This window comes from Lynx rufus, unplaced genomic scaffold, assembly GCF_022079265.1.
Source record: "Lynx rufus isolate CCGP_SWC_20201006 ecotype Redwood Valley unplaced genomic scaffold, mLynRuf1.p SCAF_1, whole genome shotgun sequence".
NCBI lineage: Eukaryota > Metazoa > Chordata > Mammalia > Carnivora > Felidae > Lynx > Lynx rufus.
In genome coordinates this window covers 210,800,951-210,823,388 of record NW_025814823.1, presented here as the reverse complement: position 1 = coordinate 210,823,388, position 22,438 = coordinate 210,800,951, and the positions used below count along the sequence as shown (strand labels likewise).

The 22,438-nt window shown below is 41.2% G+C and overlaps 1 protein-coding gene across 5 annotated transcripts in view; it reads right to left on the bottom strand.

Annotated features, from left to right (window-relative positions):
- LOC124507642 (UDP-glucuronosyltransferase 3A2-like) overlaps positions 1-6,126 on the bottom strand; it is a 29,270-nt gene extending 23,144 nt beyond the window's left edge. For 2 of the 5 annotated variants that reach the window (XM_047073935.1, XM_047073948.1), the window contains exons 1-2: positions 5,773-5,866; positions 3,228-3,329 (exon numbers count right to left, since the gene is read on the bottom strand). In XM_047073935.1, the coding sequence (XP_046929891.1) occupies positions 3,228-3,329; positions 5,773-5,866 (196 nt within the window). Of the gene's footprint in view, positions 1-3,227; positions 3,330-5,772; positions 5,867-5,960 lie in introns of those variants that run through there. The other 3 variants (XM_047073926.1, XM_047073942.1, XM_047073956.1) reach the window with 3 other exon arrangements.
- Positions 6,127-22,438: the final 16,312 nt, after the last annotated feature.

Genomic DNA, 22,438 nt, shown 5'->3' with positions numbered 1-22,438 from the left:
AGGATACAAAAATACTGATTCAAAGGCATACATGCACCCCGATGTTGATAGCAGCATTATCAACAATAGCCAAACTATGGAGAGAGCCCAAATGTGTGTGTGTGTATGTGTGTGTGTGTATATATATATATATATATATATATATATATATATATATAAGAATATTGTTCAGCCATCAAAAAGAATGAAATCATACCATTTGCAACATCATGGATGCAGCTAGAATGTATTATGGTAAGCAAAATAAGTCAATCAGAGAAAGACAAATACCACACGATTTCACTCATATGTGGAATTTAAGTACGAATACAGATTAACATATGGGAAGTGGGGGGAAGAGAAGAAAGGGAAACAAACCACAGGAGAGACTTTTAATGACAGAGAATCAACTAGGGTTGATGGAGGGAGGTGGGTGGGAGATGGGTGATGGGTATACTAAAGAGGGAATTTGTGATGAGCAGTGGGTGTTGTATATAAGTGATAAATCACTGAATTCTACTTCTGAAACCAATATTTCACTGTATATTAACTAACTAAACTTTAAATTAGAAAAAGAAAAAAAGAAAATAAATTCCTAAAGCAAAGGTAGTTATTGTGACCTGAAGGTCACAAAACAAGAAGCATTCCACACAGCCCTCCACCAATACATCACATGCACAAATAACACTGGGTGTGTTATTTCCTAAGGTCGGGAAGACAGACAAGTCTACACACAGGCCAAGAAGCACCTCTGGATGATTCAATTTAAAGAAATTCTAAGAACTTTTCCTCCAAAAGTTTATCCCCACATTTGCTTTCCAAACACTCTGTTAAACATTTACTTTGGATCAAAGATCAGGCTTCAGTTTAAATGATGGTGTAAATGTGAAAATATCGATCCCAGTGCTAGTCACATAGCATTTCCTAAGTTAATGTTTACTTTCAAAAGAAGCCCTCCAAATAAAGCCCTCCTCAAAAAAAACACAAATGTTACATTACACTGAAATGGGAAACAGGTCAGAAATAACACCCCAATCATGTGTTTTCTCTATTTGCAGATGTCTGGTAAAGCTCTATTCCTGAAGTAAAGAATGAATATGCTGTTTCAAAGCCTCAGAAATGCTCGTGATTGGGGCATATTGAAAGAAACTCAACTCTAGACTCTTTCTTTTTTCTTTATTAAAAAAATTTTTTAATGTTTACTTATTTTTAACAGAGAGAGATACAGAGTATGAGTGGGGGAGGGGGAGAGAGAGGGAGACACAGAATCCGAAGCAGGCTCCAGGCTTTGAGCTGTCAGCACAGAGCCCGACTCGGGGCTCGAACTCACAGACGGCGAGATCATGACCTGAGCCGAAGTTGGGCACTCAACCAAATGAGCCATCCAGGCTCCCCTAGACGCTTTCTTTTTAAGTTTTATTTTATTTGAAAGAGAGAGAGAGAGAACCAGTGGGGGACAGGCAGAGTCACAGGGAGACACAACCCGAAGCAGGGTCTGTGCTAACAGCAGCAAGCCCAATGCAGGACTCAAACTCACAAACCAGAAGATCATGACATGAGCCAAAATCAGATGCATAACCGACTGAGCCATCCAGGTGCCCCTGCTGAAATTATTTTTTAATCAATCTGAAATTCTAATTTAACATAACTTCATTTAAATTTTAATTAAATTTAATTGCAATTTTCAAAATCAAGATTAACTACACTGACAAATTATCATCAACAAACTACATTTCTTTATTCATGTCTGTCATCAAGGCAGATACAAAGAGATATGTATATAAATAATATTCACTGAAGAATGAAGAACCTAATCTAGAAAGTGATTTAAATGGCCTTAAGTAGGCACTCAAAGACATATTTCTACAGCAGCTTTCACAACAGCATTATTCACAATATCTAAAAGGGGGAAACAGTGCAAATGTCCATTGACAGATGATGACTGGATTAACAAAATGTGGTATGTACTTACAATGCAACATTATTCAGCCTTAAAAAGGAAAGAGATTGTGATCCATACAACAAAATGAATGAGTCTTAAACATGATACAAAGTGAAATGAGCCAGACACAAAAAGACAGATACTGTATATTTCTATTTAAATGAAATACCTAGAATAGCCAAATTTTTCGAGAAGTAAGGTACAGTAGTGGTTACCAAGGGCTTCAGGCAAAGGGTATTTGGCAGTTACCATATAATCAGTACAGAGTTCCTGTTTGTGATGATGAAAATGTTCTAGAGTGATGGTTGCACAACAATGTGAATGTACTTAAAGTCACTAAACTGTCCAAAACAAAATGTTTGGTGATCAATTTTATGCTGTGTATATTTTACCACAATAAATATCTTAGAAGAAATTTTCACAGTAAAAAAAATTGTTTTTAATAAAATCTAAACAACAACAAAGGCTGATCACCTTCAAAATTTTATAATTTCTCAGAATTTTATTCCTCAAAGATGCTGATTAAAATTGAATCTTTTTTAAATCAAAGCCTGAGAAAACTACAGATTGAGCAATCCAGAGCTTAAAGTCCTAAAGCCACCCAACACTATTATTAACCTGCCATATGACCTTGGGCAATTCATTTCAGTTCTCTGGGTTGCTGACGTCTTGTCTGTCAACAGAGAAGAGTTGATAAGATTTCCTTGCTCATTTTGACTAACATTCATTGGATTCGATGATTCAGTTAAGAACATCCAACATCATTATCTACAAACTCATGGGCAGTCATTGATTTTTCAAGAAAACAAAATCATCTCAATTATAGGATCTGATCTCACCTGCCTAAATAAGGGGCTTCCTGAGAGACCTTTCTTAAATTTCAGTTATCATAGGAAGAAAAGTAATCTCTGATATAAAAAAAAAAGGAATGATCCTTTCCTATTAGAAATCTTATATGTGGATGAACACTTCTGTTCACATATTTTCAAGCTATGTTATGAAGTGCCATTTACCAAAATAACCTGTAATAATATGTGGACTGTTGGTTGGGATGAAGGTAAGGGAGGAAAATATGAGACTACAGAGTGTGGAGTGCTGGTAGACATAGCCAGCAAGTTTTACAACACCTTACTTAAATGCACACACACACACACACACACACACACACACACACACACTTTTCATTGTTTGGGTCCAATTAGATTTTAAAAACACTTTTCTGAGCCCATTTATGCAAAAGGCATTGTTGCTTCACTCTACACTTTGCATAGAGCAGAAGGAATCAAGGATTAGTGGGAAAAGATACCTGATATGAATGAATTCCCTCTCTGGTGAAGCATGGTGACATTATGACCATGATCTTGAAGAATCTGAGACACCCGGTCCAGCAGCAGATGATGGCTCCCACCTAGGAACAATTCACAACTGCATCTTTGTAATCATGAGAATAGAGTGCGTGAAGTTGATGGGGTGATAGAGCCAACACATGAGAGATAGAGAACAGAAAGAGAACAGTGAGTAGAGGAAGATCAGCTTCATCAGCCACGCTGCCCATCTCCATCTGGGTAAGGCACAGCCACTCACCCTGAGCCTACTTGCCCAAACCCTTGACCTTGGCAAACCTCCCTCTGATTCTTTTGTGTGACTCTGGTCACAAAAGTGACCAAACATCAGTGTGATGAGCCTCTCTGTGCTTAGGCTTTAAGGAGTTCCTGATTCTAAGCACATGCTGATTCTAGCCAGGCCTTATGGACACTTGGTGCCCTACAGAAATAACTGTACTGATGGAAAGTTTGGCACAGTGCTATATATGAGTGTGAAGGACTCCTAGCGGAAAATTAATCAGAGCATTTCTGGAATCCTTCTCTCTGGAAATTTAGGCTAATGTGAGGGCCAAAACATGGGAACTTAACATCAGTCCAGGAAAGAGCCACTGGAGCAAAGGAGAGAGAGACACCACTTAGAGCCAAAATTCTTCAGATTCAAATATATTTGGCAGGAGGCTTCTCAGTTGGGGTCTGCATTTTGCTGAATATCAAATTAAGGCATTCAGAATAATTGTGGACGCTTGCAGTGGAACTGCAGGATCCTGTATGCATGAGAGACTGAGACACCACCCATCCTAGAAATATCCTGGGATCCTAAGGAAACAGAGTATGACCCCCTGGGGAGGTACAGTTTCTATCACATCAAGTTGTATCTAAAACCATATGCTACCAGGGGCCATTTTTATGGAATCTATGAGTCTCAGCAATAGTCAAAGCCAGACCACACGGGAAGGAATAGAATTTGCCCAAGCTGGGAACTGGGGGTTGTTTGGAAGATGAAGGTCCCATGATGATTGGGTCAGCTCACATGGATGTGGAACCACAGTAATAAAAAAGTTTAAAAAAGAGCTACAGCAATAGTGTGCATCTAGTTTCTTATACTCTAGTTTTTAATAGCTGTACTTGTGTTGCCCTGAGGTAACACAGATTACATAAAACATGAACCCTACCCCCTCAGACTCCCTGCTCTGACTCTACCTTTAACCCATGCAGGAAATGGATTCAGGAGAGAAGGCTTCCTGCACCTGCACAGGCAGCCATTCCTAAAGGTCTTGGTGAGCACAGTACATTCTGGAACAGAGGCAGGGCTTCAGTGCCTCCAAACCACACCTTCCTCCCCACCTCACAGAGTCCAGAGGACATGTACTTACAAGAAGGGAGGGAGTGCTTTTGTGTCACTGCTAGTAACAATCGGAAAGAAAACTAAATGAATAAAAAAGGAATTCAAATGCAGTTACAGGGTTTCTTAAAGAGTGATTTTTAAAACTACCCACTAAAAGTGCATGAGATTGGAAGCTGTGAAAAGGCTGCTCCTGGGCTGAGAGAGCGGAGTAAATTCCTGCTGTGTGCCTTTAAGGAGGTCCAGTGTGCTCTGGCAAAGGTGCTGACCCTTAAGTTTCTTGTTCAGGAAAACACCGTGGGGGCTAAATGAGATGATTCAGCGTCCTTCCAGCTCTAAGATCCCCTGATTCCCAGTGACCTATACAGTCAAGTGACCTAAAAGAGCCCCCTGTGAGTTGAAATACAATGTTGGGGAAGCTCCATTCGAGGATGACCCTTTATCCTGATACGATTTTCCTTTTCATCTGCTAGTCCCTTTGGTGCAAAAGTAAAGGAGATAAAACTGAGGCCACAAAATGCAAAATTAACAGTCCCTCAAGTCCTTCAAACACTTCCAGCCCCACGGGTGAAAAGGAGTGGGTACTGGAGAGACCTGAACACCCAGGGTCCAGTCCCCAACCCTGGCCAGTTCTCTAGGTTTTCTCTGGATGAAAACACCCTCCTAACTGTTATTGAAATGCCTTCCCTTCTCCAATTGGCTCCCATGCAGCCTCAGAAAATCCGTGTTGCTGTCCCCGTGAGCTCTTCCCTGGGCCTCCAAGAACCTGCAAATGCTCCCCCCACGACCCCGTCTCTGTTGACAATTGCTGCACACCCCTGAGAAGCTTAGGGTGAGCCTCTGAATGTCCAAACCGCCCTGGGGAAGACGCTGCCCTGCGTCTCGAGCACAGGGAGGGATCTCAAACCTCTCACCCCATCCCTGTGCCTGGGAGAGCTAGTCTGAATAGGAAGAGAGAGGAAAGGGTATTCTACTTTCTCCAGAAGTATCTTCTTCACCCCTACATGAGGCAGGGGCTCCTCATGCCCCAACAACCCCCTCCCGCCTCTCCCTCCTGCAGCCTGGGACCCAAGCGCTGTCTGGAAAACCCCACAGAGTGAACCTTTGGCCCAGGGCTATGTGCCTGAGCCTTCACGCAGGTGTCTGGGAAGAGCCTGTGTCTGATTCTCCAGCCACGCACTCACCCACCAAAGACAGGGTTAGGATCTTGGCGGCCTCAGAGAGCAGGAACCCGGGCAGAAGGAAGCCAGCTAGCAGCAGCACCCGCTGCCCCGCCATGCTCACTCCTGTACCAGCTGCGGAGCCCGGTTCTGTGCCCAGAGCCTGCACCCCGCGCCCCACACAGTAACCTGTGCGCCCTGGGGACACGCACTGCACTGGCAGCCAAGGAGATGCACTGGCAGGCAGCTTGGGAAGAGGTGAGAGGTGGATCCTGCCTGTCGTCTCTTTCTGTCTGTGACTTCTTGCCCTTCTGCTCCTCCTCCCCGGGTGTTTGCTCCACTGGCTAATATGTCCTCACCCTCCCTAACCTCAGGCATCTGGCAGAAGGAAGGAGGGGTTAGTGAGCGCTCCTTAACCCCTCTCCTTCCATGGAATCACTACACTCTCTGCAGAGAACGTACTCTGAACCAGGAATGGCAGGGACTTCAGGAAGTCACTTCCAAGATAGTGCCACCCCCAGGTGACTCAGACCCATCTCCGTTTAGAGACTCTTCCACGAATTTTCCCACCTCCTAACTGCACTATTGACCTCATACTGTCATCCCCATGCCCCATTTCCCCAGGTACCTGCTTAAAATCTCTGCGAGTCTTCCAATCTCAAGACACCGCTCCCTGGAAGGAGTTGTGTCTACTCTCTAGAAGTCAATCCCCAAGAGAAGTCCACCTATCATTCCTGGACTGTATTCTGAGGACCTCTTAAGGAGGTCATTTATTTATGAAGACGTGCTAGAGTCCTAACTCTACAAGTCCAAGTCTTTACCTCTACTGCTGAGACTATAATTCCAATGAGCATCATAAAATAGGACTGGGGATATTTCCACAGTCTCCTCAGGCACAAACTGAGGACATCTTGTCATTCTTTTTTTTTTTTTTTTTTATGAAGTTTATTGACAAATTGGTTTCCATACAACACCCAGTGCTCATCCCAAAAGGTGCCCTCCTCAATACCCATCACCCACCCGCCCCTCCCTCCCACCCCCCATCAACCCTCAGTTTGTTCTCAGTTTTTAACAGTCTCTTATGCTTTGGCTCTCTCCCAATCTAACGTCCTTTTTTTTTTTTTTTTCCTTCCCCTCCCCCATGGGTTCCTGTTAAGTTTCTCAGGATCCACATAAGAGTGAAACCATATGGTATCTGTCTTTCTCTGTATGGCTTATTTCACTTAGCATCACACTCTCCAGTTCCATCCACGTTGCTACAAAAGGCCATATTTCATTTTTTCTCATTGCCACGTAGTATTCCATTGTGTATATAAACCACAATTTCTTTATCCATTCATCAGTTGATGGACATTTAGGCTCTTTCCATAATTTGGCTATTGTTGAGAGTGCTGCTATGAACATTGGGGTACAAGTGCCCCTATGCATCAGTACTCCTGTATCCCTTGGGTAAATTCCTAGCAGTGCTATTGCTGGGTCATAGGGTAGGTCTATTTTTAATTTTCTGAGGAACCTCCACACTGCTTTCCAGAGCGGCTGCACCAATTTGCATTCCCACCAACAGTGCAAGAGGGTTCCCGTTTCTCCACATCCTCTCCAGCATCTATAGTCTCCTGATTTGTTCATTTTGGCCACTCTGACTGGCGTGAGGTGATACCTGAGTGTGGTTTTGATTTGTATTTCCCTGATAAGGAGCGACGCTGAACATCTTTTCATGTGCCTGTTGGCCATCTGGATGTCTTCTTTAGAGAAGTGTCTATTCATGTTTTCTGCCCATTTCTTCACTGGGTTATTTGTTTTTCGGGTGTGGAGTTTGGTGAGCTCTTTATAGATTTTAGATACTAGCCCTTTGTCCGATATGTCATTTGCAAATATCTTTTCCCATTCCGTTGGTTGCCTTTTAGTTTTGTTGGTTGTTTCCTTTGCTGTGCAGAAGCTTTTTATCTTCATAAGGTCCCAGTAATTCACTTTTGCTTTTAATTCCCTTGCCTTTGGGGATGTGTCGAGTAAGAGATTGCTACGGCTGAGGTCAGAGAGGTCTTTTCCTGCTTTCTCCTCTAAGGTTCTGATGGTTTCCTGTCTCACATTTAGGTCCTTTATCCATTTTGAGTTTATTTTTGTGAATGGTGTGAGAAAGTGGTCTAGTTTCAACCTTCTGCATGTTGCTGTCCAGTTCTCCCAGCACCATTTGTTAAAGAGGCTGTCTTTTTTCCATTGGATGTTCTTTCCTGCTTTGTCAAAGATGAGTTGGCCATATGTTTGTGGGTCTAGTTCTGGGGTTTCTATTCTATTCCATTGGTCTGTGTGTCTGTTTTTGTGCCAATACCATGCTGTCTTGATGATGACAGCTTTGTAGTAGAGGCTGAAGTCTGGGATTGTGATGCCTCCTGCTTTGGTCTTCTTCAAAATTCCTTTGGCTATTCGGGGCCTTTTGTGGTTCCATATGAATTTTAGGATTGCTTGTTCTAGTTTCGAGAAGAATGCTGGTGCAATTTTGATTGGGATTGCATTGAATGTGTAGATAGCTTTGGGTAGTATTGACATTTTGACAATATTTATTTTTCCAATCCATGAGCAGGGAATGTCTTTCCATTTCTTTAAATCTTCTTCAATTACCTTCATAAGCTTTCTATAGTTTTCAGCATACAGATCCTTTACATCTTTGGTTAGATTTATTCCTAGGTATTTTATGCTTCTTGGTGCAATTGTGAATGGGATCAGTTTCTTTATTTGTCTTTCTGTGGCTTCATTGTTAGTGTATAAGAATGCAACTGATTTCTGTACATTGATTTTGTATCCTGCAACTTTGCTGAATTCATGTATCAGTTCTAGCAGACTTTTGGTGGAGTCTATCGGATTTTCCATGTATAATATCATGTCATCTGCAAAAAGCGAAAGCTTGACTTCATCTTTGCCAATTTTGATGCCTTTGATTTCCTTTTGTTGTCTGATTGCTGATGCTAGAACTTCCAGCACTATGTTAAACAACAACGGTGAGAGTGGGCATCCCTGTCGTGTTCCTGATCTCAGGGAAAAAGCTCTCAGTTTTTCCCCATTGAGGATGATGTTAGCTGTGGGCTTTTCATAAATGGCTTTTATGATCTTTAAGTATGTTCCTTCTATCCCGACTTTCTCAAGGGTTTTTATTAAGAAAGGGTGCTGGATTTTGTCAAAGGCCTTTTCTGCATCGATTGACAGGATCATATGGTTCTTCTCTTTTTTTTTGTTAATGTGATGTATCACGTTGATTGATTTGCGAATGTTGAACCAGCCCTGCATCCCAGGAATGAATCCCACTTGATCATGGTGAATAATTCTTTTTATATGCTGTTGAATTCGATTTGCTAGTATCTTATTGAGAATTTTTGCATCCATATTCATCAGGGATATTGGCCTGTAGTTCTCTTTTTTTACTGGGTCTCTGTCTGGTTTAGGAATCAAAGTAATACTGGCTTCATAGAATGAGTCTGGAAGTTTTCCTTCCCTTTCTATTTCTTGGAATAGCTTGAGAAGGATAGGTATTATCTCTGCTTTAAACGTCTGGTAGAACTCCCCTGGGAAGCCATCTGGTCCTGGACTCTTATTTGTTGGGAGATTTTTGATAACCGATTCAATTTCTTCGCTGGTTATGGGTCTGTTCAAGCTTTCTATTTCCTCCTGATTGAGTTTTGGAAGAGTGTGGGTGTTCAGGAATTTGTCCATTTCTTCCAGGTTGTCCAATTTGTTGGCATATAATTCTTCATAGTATTCCCTGATAATTGTTTGTATCTCTGAGGGATTGGTTGTAATCATTCCATTTTCATTCATGATTTTATCTATTTGGGTCATCTCCCTTTTCTTTTTGAGAAGCCTGGCTAGAGGTTTGTCAATTTTGTTTATTTTTTCAAAAAACCAACTCTTGGTTTCGTTGATCTGCTCTACAGTTTTTTTAGATTCTATATTGTTTATTTCTGCTCTGATCTTTATTATTTCTCTTCTTCTGCTGGGTTTAGGCTGCCTTTGCTGTTCTGCTTCTATTTCCTTTAGGTGTGCTGTTAGATTTTGTATTTGGGATTTTTCTTGTTTCTTGAGATAGGCCTGGATTGCAATGTATTTTCCTCTCAGGACTGCCTTCGCTGCGTCCCAAAGCGTTTGGATTGTTGTATTTTCATTTTCGTTTGTTTCCATATATTTTTTGATTTCTTCTCTAATTGCCTGGTTGACCCACTCATTCGTTAGTAGGGTGTTCTTTAACCTCCACGCTTTTGGAGGTTTTCCAGACTTTTTCCTGTGGTTGATTTCAAGCTTCATAGCATTGTGGTCTGAAAGTATGCATGGTATAATTTCAATTCTTGTAAACTTATGAAGGGCTGTTTTGTGACCCAGTATATGATCTATCTTGGAGAATGTTCCATGTGCACTCGAGAAGAAAGTATATTCTGTTGCTTTGGGATGCAGAGTTCTAAATATATCTGTCAAGTCCATCTGATCCAATGCATCATTCAGGGCCCTTGTTTCTTTATTGACCGTGTGTCTAGATGATCTATCCATTTCTGTAAGTGGGGTGTTAAAGTCCCCAGCAATTACCACATTCTTATCAATAAGGTTGCTTCTGTTTATGAGTAATTGTTTTATATATTTGGGGGCTCCGGTATTCGGCGCATAGACATTTATAATTGTTAGCTCTTCCTGATGGATAGACCCTGTAACTATTATATAATGTCCTTCTTCATCTCTTGTTACAGCCTTTAATTTAAAGTCTAGTTTGTCTGATATAAGTATGGCTACTCCAGCTTTCTTCTGGCTTCCAGTAGCATGATAAATAGTTCTCCATCCCCTCACTCTGAATCTAAAGGTGTCCTCAGGTCTAAAATGAGTCTCTTGTAGACAGCAAATAGATGGGTCTTGTTTTTTTATCCATTCTGATACCCTATGTCTTTTGGTTGGCGCATTTAATCCATTTACATTCAGTGTTATTATAGAAAGATACGGGTTTAGAGTCATTGTGATGTCTGTATGTTTTATGCTTGTAGTGATGTCTCTGGTACTTTGTCTCACAGGGTCCCCCTTAGGATCTCTTGTAGGGCTGGTTTAGTGGTGACAAATTCCTTCAGTTTTTGTTTGTTTGGGAAGACCTTTATCTCTCCTTCTATTCTAAATGACAGACTTGCTGGATAAAGGATTCTTGGCTGCATATTTTTGCTGTCTAGCACCCTGAAAATCTCGTGCCAATCCTTTCTGGCCTGCCAAGTTTCAAAAGAGAGATCAGTCACGAGTCTTATAGGTCTCCCTTTATATGTGAGGGCACGTTTACCCCTTGCTGCTTTCAGAATTTTCTCTTTATCCTTGTATTTTGCCAGTTTCACTATGATATGTCGTGCAGAAGATCGATTCAAGTTACGTCTGAAGGGAGTTCTCTGTGCCTCTTGGATTTCAATGCCTTTTTCCTTCCCCAGTTCAGGGAAGTTCTCAGCTATTATTTCTTCAAGTACCCCTTCAGCACCTTTCCCTCTCTCTTCCTCCTCTGGGATACCAATTATGCGTATATTATTTCTTTTTAGTGTATCACTTAGTTCTCTAATTTTCCCCTCATACTCCTGGATTTTTTTATCTCTCTTTTTCTCAGCTTCCTCTTTTTCCATAACTTTATCTTCTAGTTCACCTATTCTCTCCTCTGCCTCTTCCATCCGAGCCGTGGTGGTTTGCATTTTGTTTTCCATTTCCTTTAAAGCGTTTTTCAGCTCCTCGTGACTGTTCCTTAGTCCCCTGATGTCTGTAGCAAGAGATTCTCTGCTGTCCTGTATGCTGTTTTCCAGCCCAGCGATTAATTTTATGACTATTATTCTAAATTCACTTTCTGTTATATTATTTAAATCCTTTTTGATCAGCTCATTAGCTGTTGTTATTTCCTGGAGATTCTTCTGAGGGGAATTCTTCCGCTTGGTCATTTTGGATAGTCCCTGGTGTGGTGAGGGCCTGCAGGGCACTTCCCCTGTGCTGTGGTGTATAACTGGAGTTGGTGGGCGGGGCCGCAGTCAGACCTGATGTCTGCCCCCAGCCCACCGCTGGGGCCACAGTCAGACTGGTGTGTGCCTTCTCTTCCCCTCTCCTAGGGGCAGGATTCACTGTGGGGTGGCGTGGCCCGTCTGGGCTACTTGCACACTGCCAGGCTTGTGATGCTGGGGATCTGGCGTATTAGCTGGGGTGGGAAGGCAAGGTGCACGGCGGCAGGGGGGGCAGGCTTAGCTCGCTTCTCCTTAGGTGATCCACTTCAGGAGGGGCCCTGTGGCAGCCGGAGGGAGTCAGATCGCTGCCGGAGGTTTGGCTCCGCAGAAGCACAGAGTTGGGTGTTCGCGCGGAGCGAGCAATTTCCCTGGCCGGAGCCGGTTCCCTTTGGGATTTTGGCTGGGGGATGGGCGGGGGAGATGGCGCTGGCGAGCGCCTTTGTTCCCCGCCAAACTGAGCTCTGTTGTCCGGGGGCTCCGCAGCTCACCCTCCCTTTGTCCTCCAGCCTTCCCGCTTTCCGAGCAGAGCTGTTAACTTATGACCTCCCAGACGCTAAGTCGCGCTTGCTGTCGGAACACAGTCCGTCAGGCCCCTCCGCTTTTGCAAGCCGGACTCGGGGGCTCTGCTTGGCCGGCGAGCCGCCCCTCCGCCCCGGCTCCCTCCCGCCAGTCCGTGGAGCGCGCACCGCCTCGCCGCCCTTCCTACCCTCTTCCGTGGGCCTCTCGTCTGCACTTGGGTCCGGTGACTCTGTTCTGCTAATCCTCTGGCGGTTTTCTGGGTTATTTAGGCAGGTGTAGGTGGAATCTAAGTGATCAGCAGGACGCGCGGTGAGCCCAGCGTCCTCCTACGCCGCCATCTTCCCAGAATCCGGCTTTGTCGACATCTTGTCATTCTGACTCTGCAATATTAGCCCTGGGAAGGACAGGGCATGCAAGGGTCAAGGGTAGAAATTTAGAGATTTGTTAAGAGGTGTGGGGGTGGTAAATAAGTGTCATGTTCTGGATAGATTCTGACGTTAGAGTTGACAGTATTAGGCTATTGAGGTAGTCTGTAGAAGAGGTGATCAGAGATTAAACAGGAACTGGGTGGGTGATAGCAGAGAAGAAGAGACAGATTAAAGAAATATTCAAAACGAAGTCTTACAGAGCCGGGGTAAATAAGTATATTCCTCAGTCCTCCCATTTGACTATCTTTGAAAAAGGGTTAGTTGTTTGCTTGCTTTGCTTTAAAAAATCTGTTGTTTTGGGGTTTTGACCCTTCTGTTAGGAATGAGAACCTACAAGTTTTAGTCTGGAAATCTACATGTTGAACCATCTTTGCATTTCAGGATAAATCCCTCTCGGTATTGGTGTCTAATCAGTTATACATTGTTGAATTTGGTTTACTTGTACTATTGACCCTTGAACAACATGGAGACTGTGGGGTGCTGGTCCCTCTCACAGTCAAAAAACTGCATATATTTTGACTCCCCCAAAAATTTACTACTAATATCCTACCGTAGACCAGAAGCCTTACTAATTACATGAAAAGTTGATTAACAAAAACTTTGTATATTTTTTTAAAAAAAATTTTTTTTTCAACGTTTATTTATTTTTGGGACAGAGAGAGACAGAGCATGAACGGGGGAGGGGCAGAGAGAGAGGGAGACACAGAATCGGAAACAGGCTCCAGGCTCCGAGCCATCAGCCCAGAGCCTGACGCGGGGCTCGAACTCACGGACCGCGAGATCGTGACCTGGCTGAAGTCGGACGCTTAACCGACTGCGCCACCCAGGCGCCCCAAAAAACTTTGTATATTATATGTATTATATTCCAGAAGTATATGTAGTACTAGCAAATGTATTACATATACTACATGTATATGCTGATATTCATCTTTGAGGGATACAGATCTCTTGCAGCTGGCTTTTCATGGACTACCTCAACAGCCCTGCTCACAAGTTTGCTGGCAAGATCTTTAGCCACATTTAACTTTCTCCAGAAGCACATGTATGACAGTACATTGAGGACAACTTCCTTTTGCAGAGATCCATGGACCACACTCGTTCAAGACACAAACATTCACATAGGAGCTCACAAAGAGGAATGTACTGCTGCCCTAAACAAAGCACAAGCATTGGCACCTCAGTTAAATTCCTGGGAAGAATTACTTGTTCAGTTGAAGATCTTTCCATCCCTGGCACTGTCAATGTTCCGTTTCCAGGATGAAAGTATATGGAGCTTTCTTGGACACTATAAAAGCAACTGGTAAAAATTGTATATATTTAAGAAACTTTTATGATACATACACACATATATGTATATATTCACATGTATATTCAACTATAAAAATATATATATAATTCTGAAAAGAAACAATAGGTAAAAATGCAGTGGGGAAGGTTCTGGTAAGATGGTGGAGCACCAGGAATCTGTCTCCTGATGTAGACAACAATTGCACTGACAGAATTTGTCTGAGATAACCATTTGGGAACTCTGCAGTCAATTGATGGTTTCCAAGTACTTAATTAATCTTTGTTTGGAAGGCACCATTTTTTCTTTTTTTTCTTTTCTTTCTTTTTTTTTTTTTTTTTTTTTTGCATCTCACTCACTATTATTTTATTCTCAATGCTTATTCTGGTATATATAGCTTAGTTATTGAAGGCAACAGGCAACAATATTTATTATTTGCCCTGGATTTTCCACTGGGCACCTTACTTATATATTTATGAAAGCATGAACAAACAGCATTGCTTTGTAATTGTCTGATATGTGCCCATATCCTCCACTAGGTGGAGGGTGTGGTCCACATTGACTGGGACCACATTGTATCCATCTCTGTATACCTCATGGAACTTAATTCATTTCCTGGATCATAGTAGGCACCTACTACATGCTGGTTCTTGTTAGGCATTAGAGATACTATGATGATCAAATCCTTATGCTCTCAGTCTTTACAGAGTTTAAGTTCCTGTTGTGCATTAGCTATGAGGTCTGAACAAATGGCATCTTCATATGTAAAATGAATAGTCTGCAGTTGATACTTAAAGTTTGATGCCCCTTCCAGTACCAGGATTCCAGATTTCTAATCCTCATCCTGGTTTGCAACCTACTCATGCTGAGATGGTTATGGAATGAAAAGTGTTGGAACACTTGTTCTTTCCTGATACCTACTTTGTGTTGCAGCTTCTGCTCAATTCATACAGCTGAGACTGGTTTGTGAGTGAAGGATAAGAGGTTAGGTTCTGTTACTCACATGCAGTCCCTTTTAACATCCCTAGATCTAGACAGCCTTAGGTCATAGACCTTAGAAAGTTTCCATGGAATGTCTACTCTTAGCACTACTCTGCACTAAGAGTCAGCGGTGAGATGGAATGGAAATTCTTGTTATTGTCAACATGTGGTAGCAATTTCAGTACGTTTTACAAGGAAGTTTAGAGTTTGATTTGTTTTTTATTTTCCTGATATGGATGCTGAGTTTGGAAAGACAAAACAACAAACACAGTCTTTCTTAATCCTGCCAAGTGGGGATGACTTGGAGAAGAATATCTAGGAATCTCTTGGCAGGGGATGGTCACTTGAAGCTTCACAAAATCTTTTTCTTCTTCTTTTTTTAATTATTTATTTTTAAATTTACATCCAAGATAATTAGCATATAGTGCAATAATGATTTCAGGAGTAGATTCCTTAAGCCCCTTATACATATATCCCATCCCCTCCTCCCATGACCCCTCCAGCAACCCTCAGTTTGTTCTCTATATTTAAGAGTCTCTTATGTTTTGTCCCCCTCCCTGTTTTTATATTGTTTTTGCTTCCCTTCCCTTATGTTCATCTGTTTTGTATCTTAAAGTCCTCATATGAGTGAAGTCATATGATATTTGTCTTTCTCTAATTTCGCTTAGCATAATACCCTCTAGTTCCTTCCACGTAGTTGCAAATGGCAGGATTTCATTCTTTTTGATTGCCAAGCAATACTCCATTGTATATATGTACCACATCTTGTTTATTCATCCATCCATCAATGGACATTTGGGCTCTTTCTGTACTTTGGCTATTGTTGACAGCACTGCTATAAACATGGGATGCTAGTGTCCCTTTGAAACAGCATACCTGTATCTCTTGGATAAATACTTAGTAGTGCAATTGCTGGGTCGTAGGGTAGTTCTATTTAAAAAAAATTTTTTTTAACATTTATTTATTTTTGAGACAGAGAGAGAGCATGAATGGGGGGGGTCAGAGAAAGAGGGAGACACAGAATCTGAAACAGGCTCCAGGATCTGACCTGTCAGCACAGAGCCCGATGCGGGGCTCGAACCCACGGACCGCGAGATCATGACCTGAGCCGAAGTCGGATGCCCAACCGACTGAGCCACCCAGGCGCCCCGGTAGTTCTATTTTAAATTTTTTGAGGACCCTCCATACTGTTTTCCGGAGTGGCTGCACCAGTTTGCATTCCCACCAAGAGGGCAAAAGAGATCCTCTTTCTCTGCATCCTTGCCAACATCAGTTGTTGCCTGAGTTGTTCATGTTAGCCATTCTGACAGGTATGAGGTGGTAGCTCAGTGTGGTTTTGACTTGTATTTCCCTGATGATGAGTGATGTTGAGCATTTTTTCACGTGTCGGTTGGCCATCTGGATGTCTTTGGAGAAGTGTCTATTCATGTCTTTTGCCCATTTCTTCACTGGATTATTTGTTTTTTGGGGTGTGGAGTTTGATAAGTTCTGTATAGATTTTGGATACTAACCCTTTATCTGATATGTCATTTACAAGTATCTTCTCCCATTCTGTCGGTTGCCTTTTACTTTTGGTGATTGTTTCCTTCACTGGGCAGAAATTTTTTATTTTGATGAGGTCCCAATGGCTCATTTTGCTTTTGTTTCCCTTGCCTCCGAAGTAGTGTTGAGTAAGAAATTGCTGCGGCTGAGATCAAAGAAGTTTTTGCCTGCTTTCTCCTTGAGGCTTTTGATGGCTTCCTGTCTTTCATGCATTTTGAGTTTATTTTTGTGTATGGTTTAAGAAAGTGGTCCAGGTTCATTTTTCTGCATGTCGCTGTCCAGTTTTCACAGCACCATTTGCTGAAGAGATTGTTTTTATTCCATTGGATATTCTTTCCTGCTTTGTCAAAGATTAGTTGGCCGTATGTTTGTGGGTCCATTTCTGGGTTCTCTATTCTGTTCCATTGATCTGAGTGCCTATTTTTGTTCCAGTGCCATACTGTCTTAATGTTTACAGATTTGTAATACACCTTGAAGTCCGGAATTGTAATGCCTCCAGCTTTGGTTTTCTTTTTCAAGAATACTTTGACTGTTCAGGGTCTTTTCTGGTTCCATACAAAATTTAGGATTGTTTGTTATAGCTCTGTGAAGAATGCTGGTGTTATTTTGATAGGGATTGAATTGAATATGTAGATTGCTTTGGGTAGTATTGACATTTTAACAATATTTGTTCTTCCTCTCCAGGAGCATGGAATCTTTTCCAATTTTTTTCTGTGTCTTCTTCAATTTCTTTCATAAGCTTTCTATAGTTTCAGTGTATATATTTTTTCACCTCTTCAGTTAGATTTATCCTGAGGTATTTTATGGGTTTTGGTGCAATTGTAAATGGGATTAGTTCCTTGATTTCTCTTTCTGTTGCATTATTGGTGTATAAGAATGCAACCAATTTCTGTGCATTGATTTTATATCCTGTGACTTTGCTGAATTCATGGATCAGTTCTAGAAGTTTGTTGGTGGAATCTTTTGGGTTTTCCATATAGAGTATCATGTCATCTGTGAAGAGTGAAAGTTTGACTCCCTCCTGCCTTTTGGATGCCTTTTATTCCCTTGTGTTGTGTGATTGCTGATACTAAGACCACCAATAATATGTTGAATAACAGTGGCAAGAGTGGACATCCCTGTCTTGTTTCTGACCTTAGGAAATTGAAAGCCCTGTTTTTCCCCATTGAGGATTACATTAGTGTTGGGCCTTTCATATATGGCTTTTATGATCTCGAGGTATTATCCTTCTATCCCTACTTTCTTGAGGGTTTTTATCAAGAAAGATGCTGTATTTTGTCAAACGCTTTCTCTGCATCTATTGAGAGGATCATGTGGTTCTTGTCCTTTCTTTTACTTATGTGATATATCACATTGATTGTTTTGCAGATATTGAACCAGCCCTGCATCCCAGGTATAAATCCCACTTGCTCGTGGTGAGTAATTCTTTAATGTATTGTTGGATCCAGTTGGTTAGTGTCTTGTTGAGGATTTTTGCATCCATATTCATCAGGGAAATTTATCTATACTTCTCCTTTTAGTGGAGTTTTTATCTGCTTCTGGAATCAAGGTAATGCTGGCTTCATAGAAAGAGTTTGGAAGTTTTCCTTCCATTTCTATTTTTTGGAACAGCTTCAAGAGAATAGGTGTTAACTCTTCTTTAAATGTTTGGTAGAATTCCCCTGGAAAGCCATCTGGCCCTGGACTCTTGTTTTTTCAGGAGATTTATGATTACTAATTCAATTTCTTTACTAGTTATGGGTCTGTTCAAATTTTCTATTCCTTCCTGTTTCAGTTTTAGTAGTTTCTATGTTTCTAGGAATTTGTACATTTCTTCCAGGTTGCCCATTTTCTTGGAGTATAATTGCTTATAATATTCTCTTATTTTGTTAGTATTTCTGCTATGTTGGTTGTGATCATTCCTCTTTCATTCGCGATTTTATTTATTTGGGTCCTTTCCTTTTTCTTTTTGATCAAACTGGCTATTGGTTTATCAATTTTGTTAATTCTTTCAAAGAACCAGCTTCTGGTTTCACTGATCTGGTCTACTGTTTTTTTGTGGGTTTTGTTTTTGTTTTTATGTTTGTTTGTGTGTTTTGCTTTTGATAGCATTGATTTCTGCTCTACTCTAATCTTTATTATTTCCTGTCTTCTGCTGGTTTGGGGTTTTATTTGCTGTTTTTTTTCCCAGCTCTTTATGGTGTAAGTTTCGGTTGTGTATCTGAGACCATTCTTCCTTCTTTAGAAAAGCCTGGATTGCTATATACTTCCCTCTTAAGACCACCTTTTCTGGGTCCCAGAGGTTTGGGGCTGCGGTGTTATCATTTTTATTGGCTTTCATGTACTTTTTAATTTCCTCTTTAATTTCTTGGTTAGCCCATTCATTCTTTAGTAGGATGGTCTTTAGTCTCCAAGTATTTGTTATCTTTCCACATTTTTTTCTTGTGGTTGATTTCGAGTTTAATAGCATTGTGGTCTGAAAATATGCATGGTATGATCTCAATCTTTTTGTACTTGTGAAGGGCTGATTTGTGTCCCAGTATGTGATCATTCTGGAGAATGCTCCATGTGTACTGGAGAAGAATGTGTAGTCCACTGCTTTAGGATGAAATGTTCTAAATATATCTGTTAAGTCCATCTGGCCCAGTGTGTCATTCAAAGTCATTGTTTCCTTGTTGATTTTCTGTTTAGATGATCTGCCCATTGTTGTAAGTGGGGTGTTTAAGTCCCCTACTATTATGGTATTATTATCAATGAGTTTCTTTATATTTGTGATTAATTGATTTATATATTTGGGTGTTCCACATTTGGAGCATAAATGTTTACAACTGTTAGGTCTTCTTGGTGGATAAACCCCTTAATTATGATATAATGCCCTTCTTCACCTCATGTTACAGTCTTTATTTCAAAGTCTAGATTGTCTGGTATCAGTATGGCTACTCCAGCTTTCTTTGGTTGACCATTAGCATGATAGATGGTTCTCCATCCCCTTACTTTCAATCTGAAAGTGTCTTTAGGTCTACAGTGGGTCTCTTGTAAACAGCATATAGATAGATCTTGTTTTCTTAACCATTCTGTTACTCTATGTCTTTTGATTGGAGCATGTAGTCCATTGACATTTAGAGTGAGTACTGAAAGATATGAATTTATTGCCATTATGTTTCCTGTAGAGTTGGAATTTCTGGTGGTGTTCTTGGTCCTTTCTAGTCTTTGTTGTTTTTTGTTTTTTATTCTTTGTTTTCTTTTTTCCCTTCGGAGAGTCCCCCTTAAAATTTGTTGCAGGGCTTGTTTAGTGATCACAAACTCCTTTAATTTTTGTTTGTCTGGGAAACTTTTCATCTCTCCTTCTATTTTGAATGACAGCCTTGTTGGATAAAGAATTCTTGGCTGCATATTTTCCGGATTCAGCACATTGAATATATCCTGCCACTCCTTTCTGGCCTGCCAAGTTTCTGTGGATAGATCTGCTGCAAACCTGATGTGTCTTCCCTTATAGGTTAAGGACTTTTTTTTCTTGCTGCTTTCATCATTCTTTCCTTGCCTGAGTATTTTGTGAATTTCACTATGATATGCCTTGTTGATGGTCAGTTTTTGTTGAATCTAATGGGGGTCCTCTGTGCTTCCTGGATTTTGATGTCTGTGTCTTTCCCTAGGTTAGGAAAGTTTTCCGCTATGATTTGCTCACATAACCCCTCTACCCCTTTTTCTCTCTCTTCCTCTACTGGAACCCCTATGATTCTGATGTTGTTCCTTTCTATTGAGTCACTGATTTCTCTAATTCTTAAATCATGCTCTTTTGCCTTAGTCTCCCTCTTTTTTTCTGCTTCATTATTCTCCATAAGTTGGTCCTCTATATCGCTGATTCTCTGTTCTGCCTCATCCATCCTTGCCGCTGTGGCATTCATTCAAGATTGCAGCACAGTTATAGCATTTTTTTTATTTCAATTTATTTCACTAGCTTTTACTTATTTTATCTCCACAGAAAGAAATTCTAATCTATTTTCAACCCCAGCTAGTATTCTTATTATTGTGATTCTAAATTCTGGTTCAGACATCTTGCCTGTATCTGTTTTGATTAAGTCCCTGGCTGTCATTTCTTCCTGTTCTTTCTTTTGGGGTGAATTCCTTCATATCATCATTTTGAAGGAAGAAAAGGAATTAATAAGGGAAAAAAATTAAATTAAAAAATTAAAAACAACACCAAAAAATCAAATAAATCATGTTAGATCCAAGGTGTGTTTTGGTGTGGTTGTTGAAAGGAGCCTGATAGATTAGAGGAAAAAAGGGAAATATAAGAAAAGAAAAAAAAGGAAAATATTTGAAAATTTGAAAACATGAATACAATGAAATTGAATAAAGTGAAATGATTGAAGTAAAATAGAACTTGAAAAATTTACAAAAAAGTAAAAAATATAGTGGAAAAATTAAAGAAATATTTTTAATAAAAATTGAAAATAAAAATAAATTTTTTCTTTCTATATTCCAGAATAAGAAAAGAAACAAAAAAATTGAATAGGTTGACCAGCAAACAAACTGAAATATGATTGAAATTACATCGTTTTCCCCTAGAAGTCAAACTATGAAGCACTCTACAGTCCGCAAACTAATTAGGTGGAGAGACTTGTGATGTTCATGAAGAGCGAGGTTGACCCAGTTTGGCAGGGCTTAGTGTAATGGCTCCATCATCCACTAGATGGTGCTGCTTAGCTTACTGGGGTGGATTATTGTGGTGCTTGTAGTTGTGTATGCACATGCATGGGAGGGGTGAAAATGGCATCACCCAGCTACCCGGTCTCTAGTATTGGAATTCTGTTCTCCATGATCAGCAATCATGCAACCCTTTGTCTCTGGCTACATCCACTCCCCACTTTTACGTTGTCCATGACCAAGCCATCAGGTTGCCAGGCAGCACCTCCCTCCTGAGTTTTATCTCAGATGTGGCTGTGTTTCCCAACCCCTCACTTCTGAAGGACTGTGGCTATGAGGTGCTCAGACCTTCTGGGGGAGAGTCTCACTGAGCAATGGCCAGGTGCTTGTCCACCTCCAGGAATGTTCACAAGACTGCTGCTGCCAATGCCCAGAGACTGCGCTGGGTGCCAGCCCACATCCCGAAAAGTTCATGTGATCCTGTAGCAGCAGCATGTCAGGGATTATGGAAAATGACAACACGCCTCAGATGCCGGCTTCCCCCTAATGTCCTTGTTCCAGCACCATCAAATGTGATTCTTCTACATGGTCCATGGGACTTTTGCCTGTGAGGTGGCCTCACAGCCTCTACCAAATGTCTTCTCAGCAGGGGAATTGCCTCTCCCCATGTGGCCCATGGACCCCTTGGACCTCACTTTCTGGGGATTCATCCTTCCCAACAGAGCACTGCCAGGTATCAGACTGCAGAATTTCAGATTCTATGTTATTCTTGTTATTTATAGAGTCTTGATGGAATTTAAACTCTCTTCTTTCTCCTTGCTCCCTTTTTTTGATCAGTCTGTAATCTTTCTTCTCCCTCCAGTTGCTTTTGGGAGGGGGGGATGCTTTCCCATACTCTTCCCCCCGTCTTCATTCTCTCTCTGCAAGCAAAAACAGCTCCCTGCCCTCCATGGGTTCTCTCTCTCCCAGTTAACCTCTCTGTGTCACATACCTGCTGAGTCCTATGGTTCAGGTTGTGCATATTGTTGTGTTAATCCTCAAATCAGTTTTCTAGGTGTTCTGGATGGTTTAGTGTTGATCTGCCTGTATTTCAGGGATGAAAGACACAAAAAAAAACTTGCCATGCTGTTCTGCCATTTTGGCCCCTCCTCAGGAAGAAACATTTTTAAATTAATGCAATCACACTACTTTATCTACAAACCTTACTGCATTCCCTCCAATTGTCCCAATAATATCCCATGTTGTGAAATGAACTTGCTGGTGCAGGATCAATCAATCCAGTATCACACATTGCATTTAGTTATCATGTGTATATCATCTCCCTT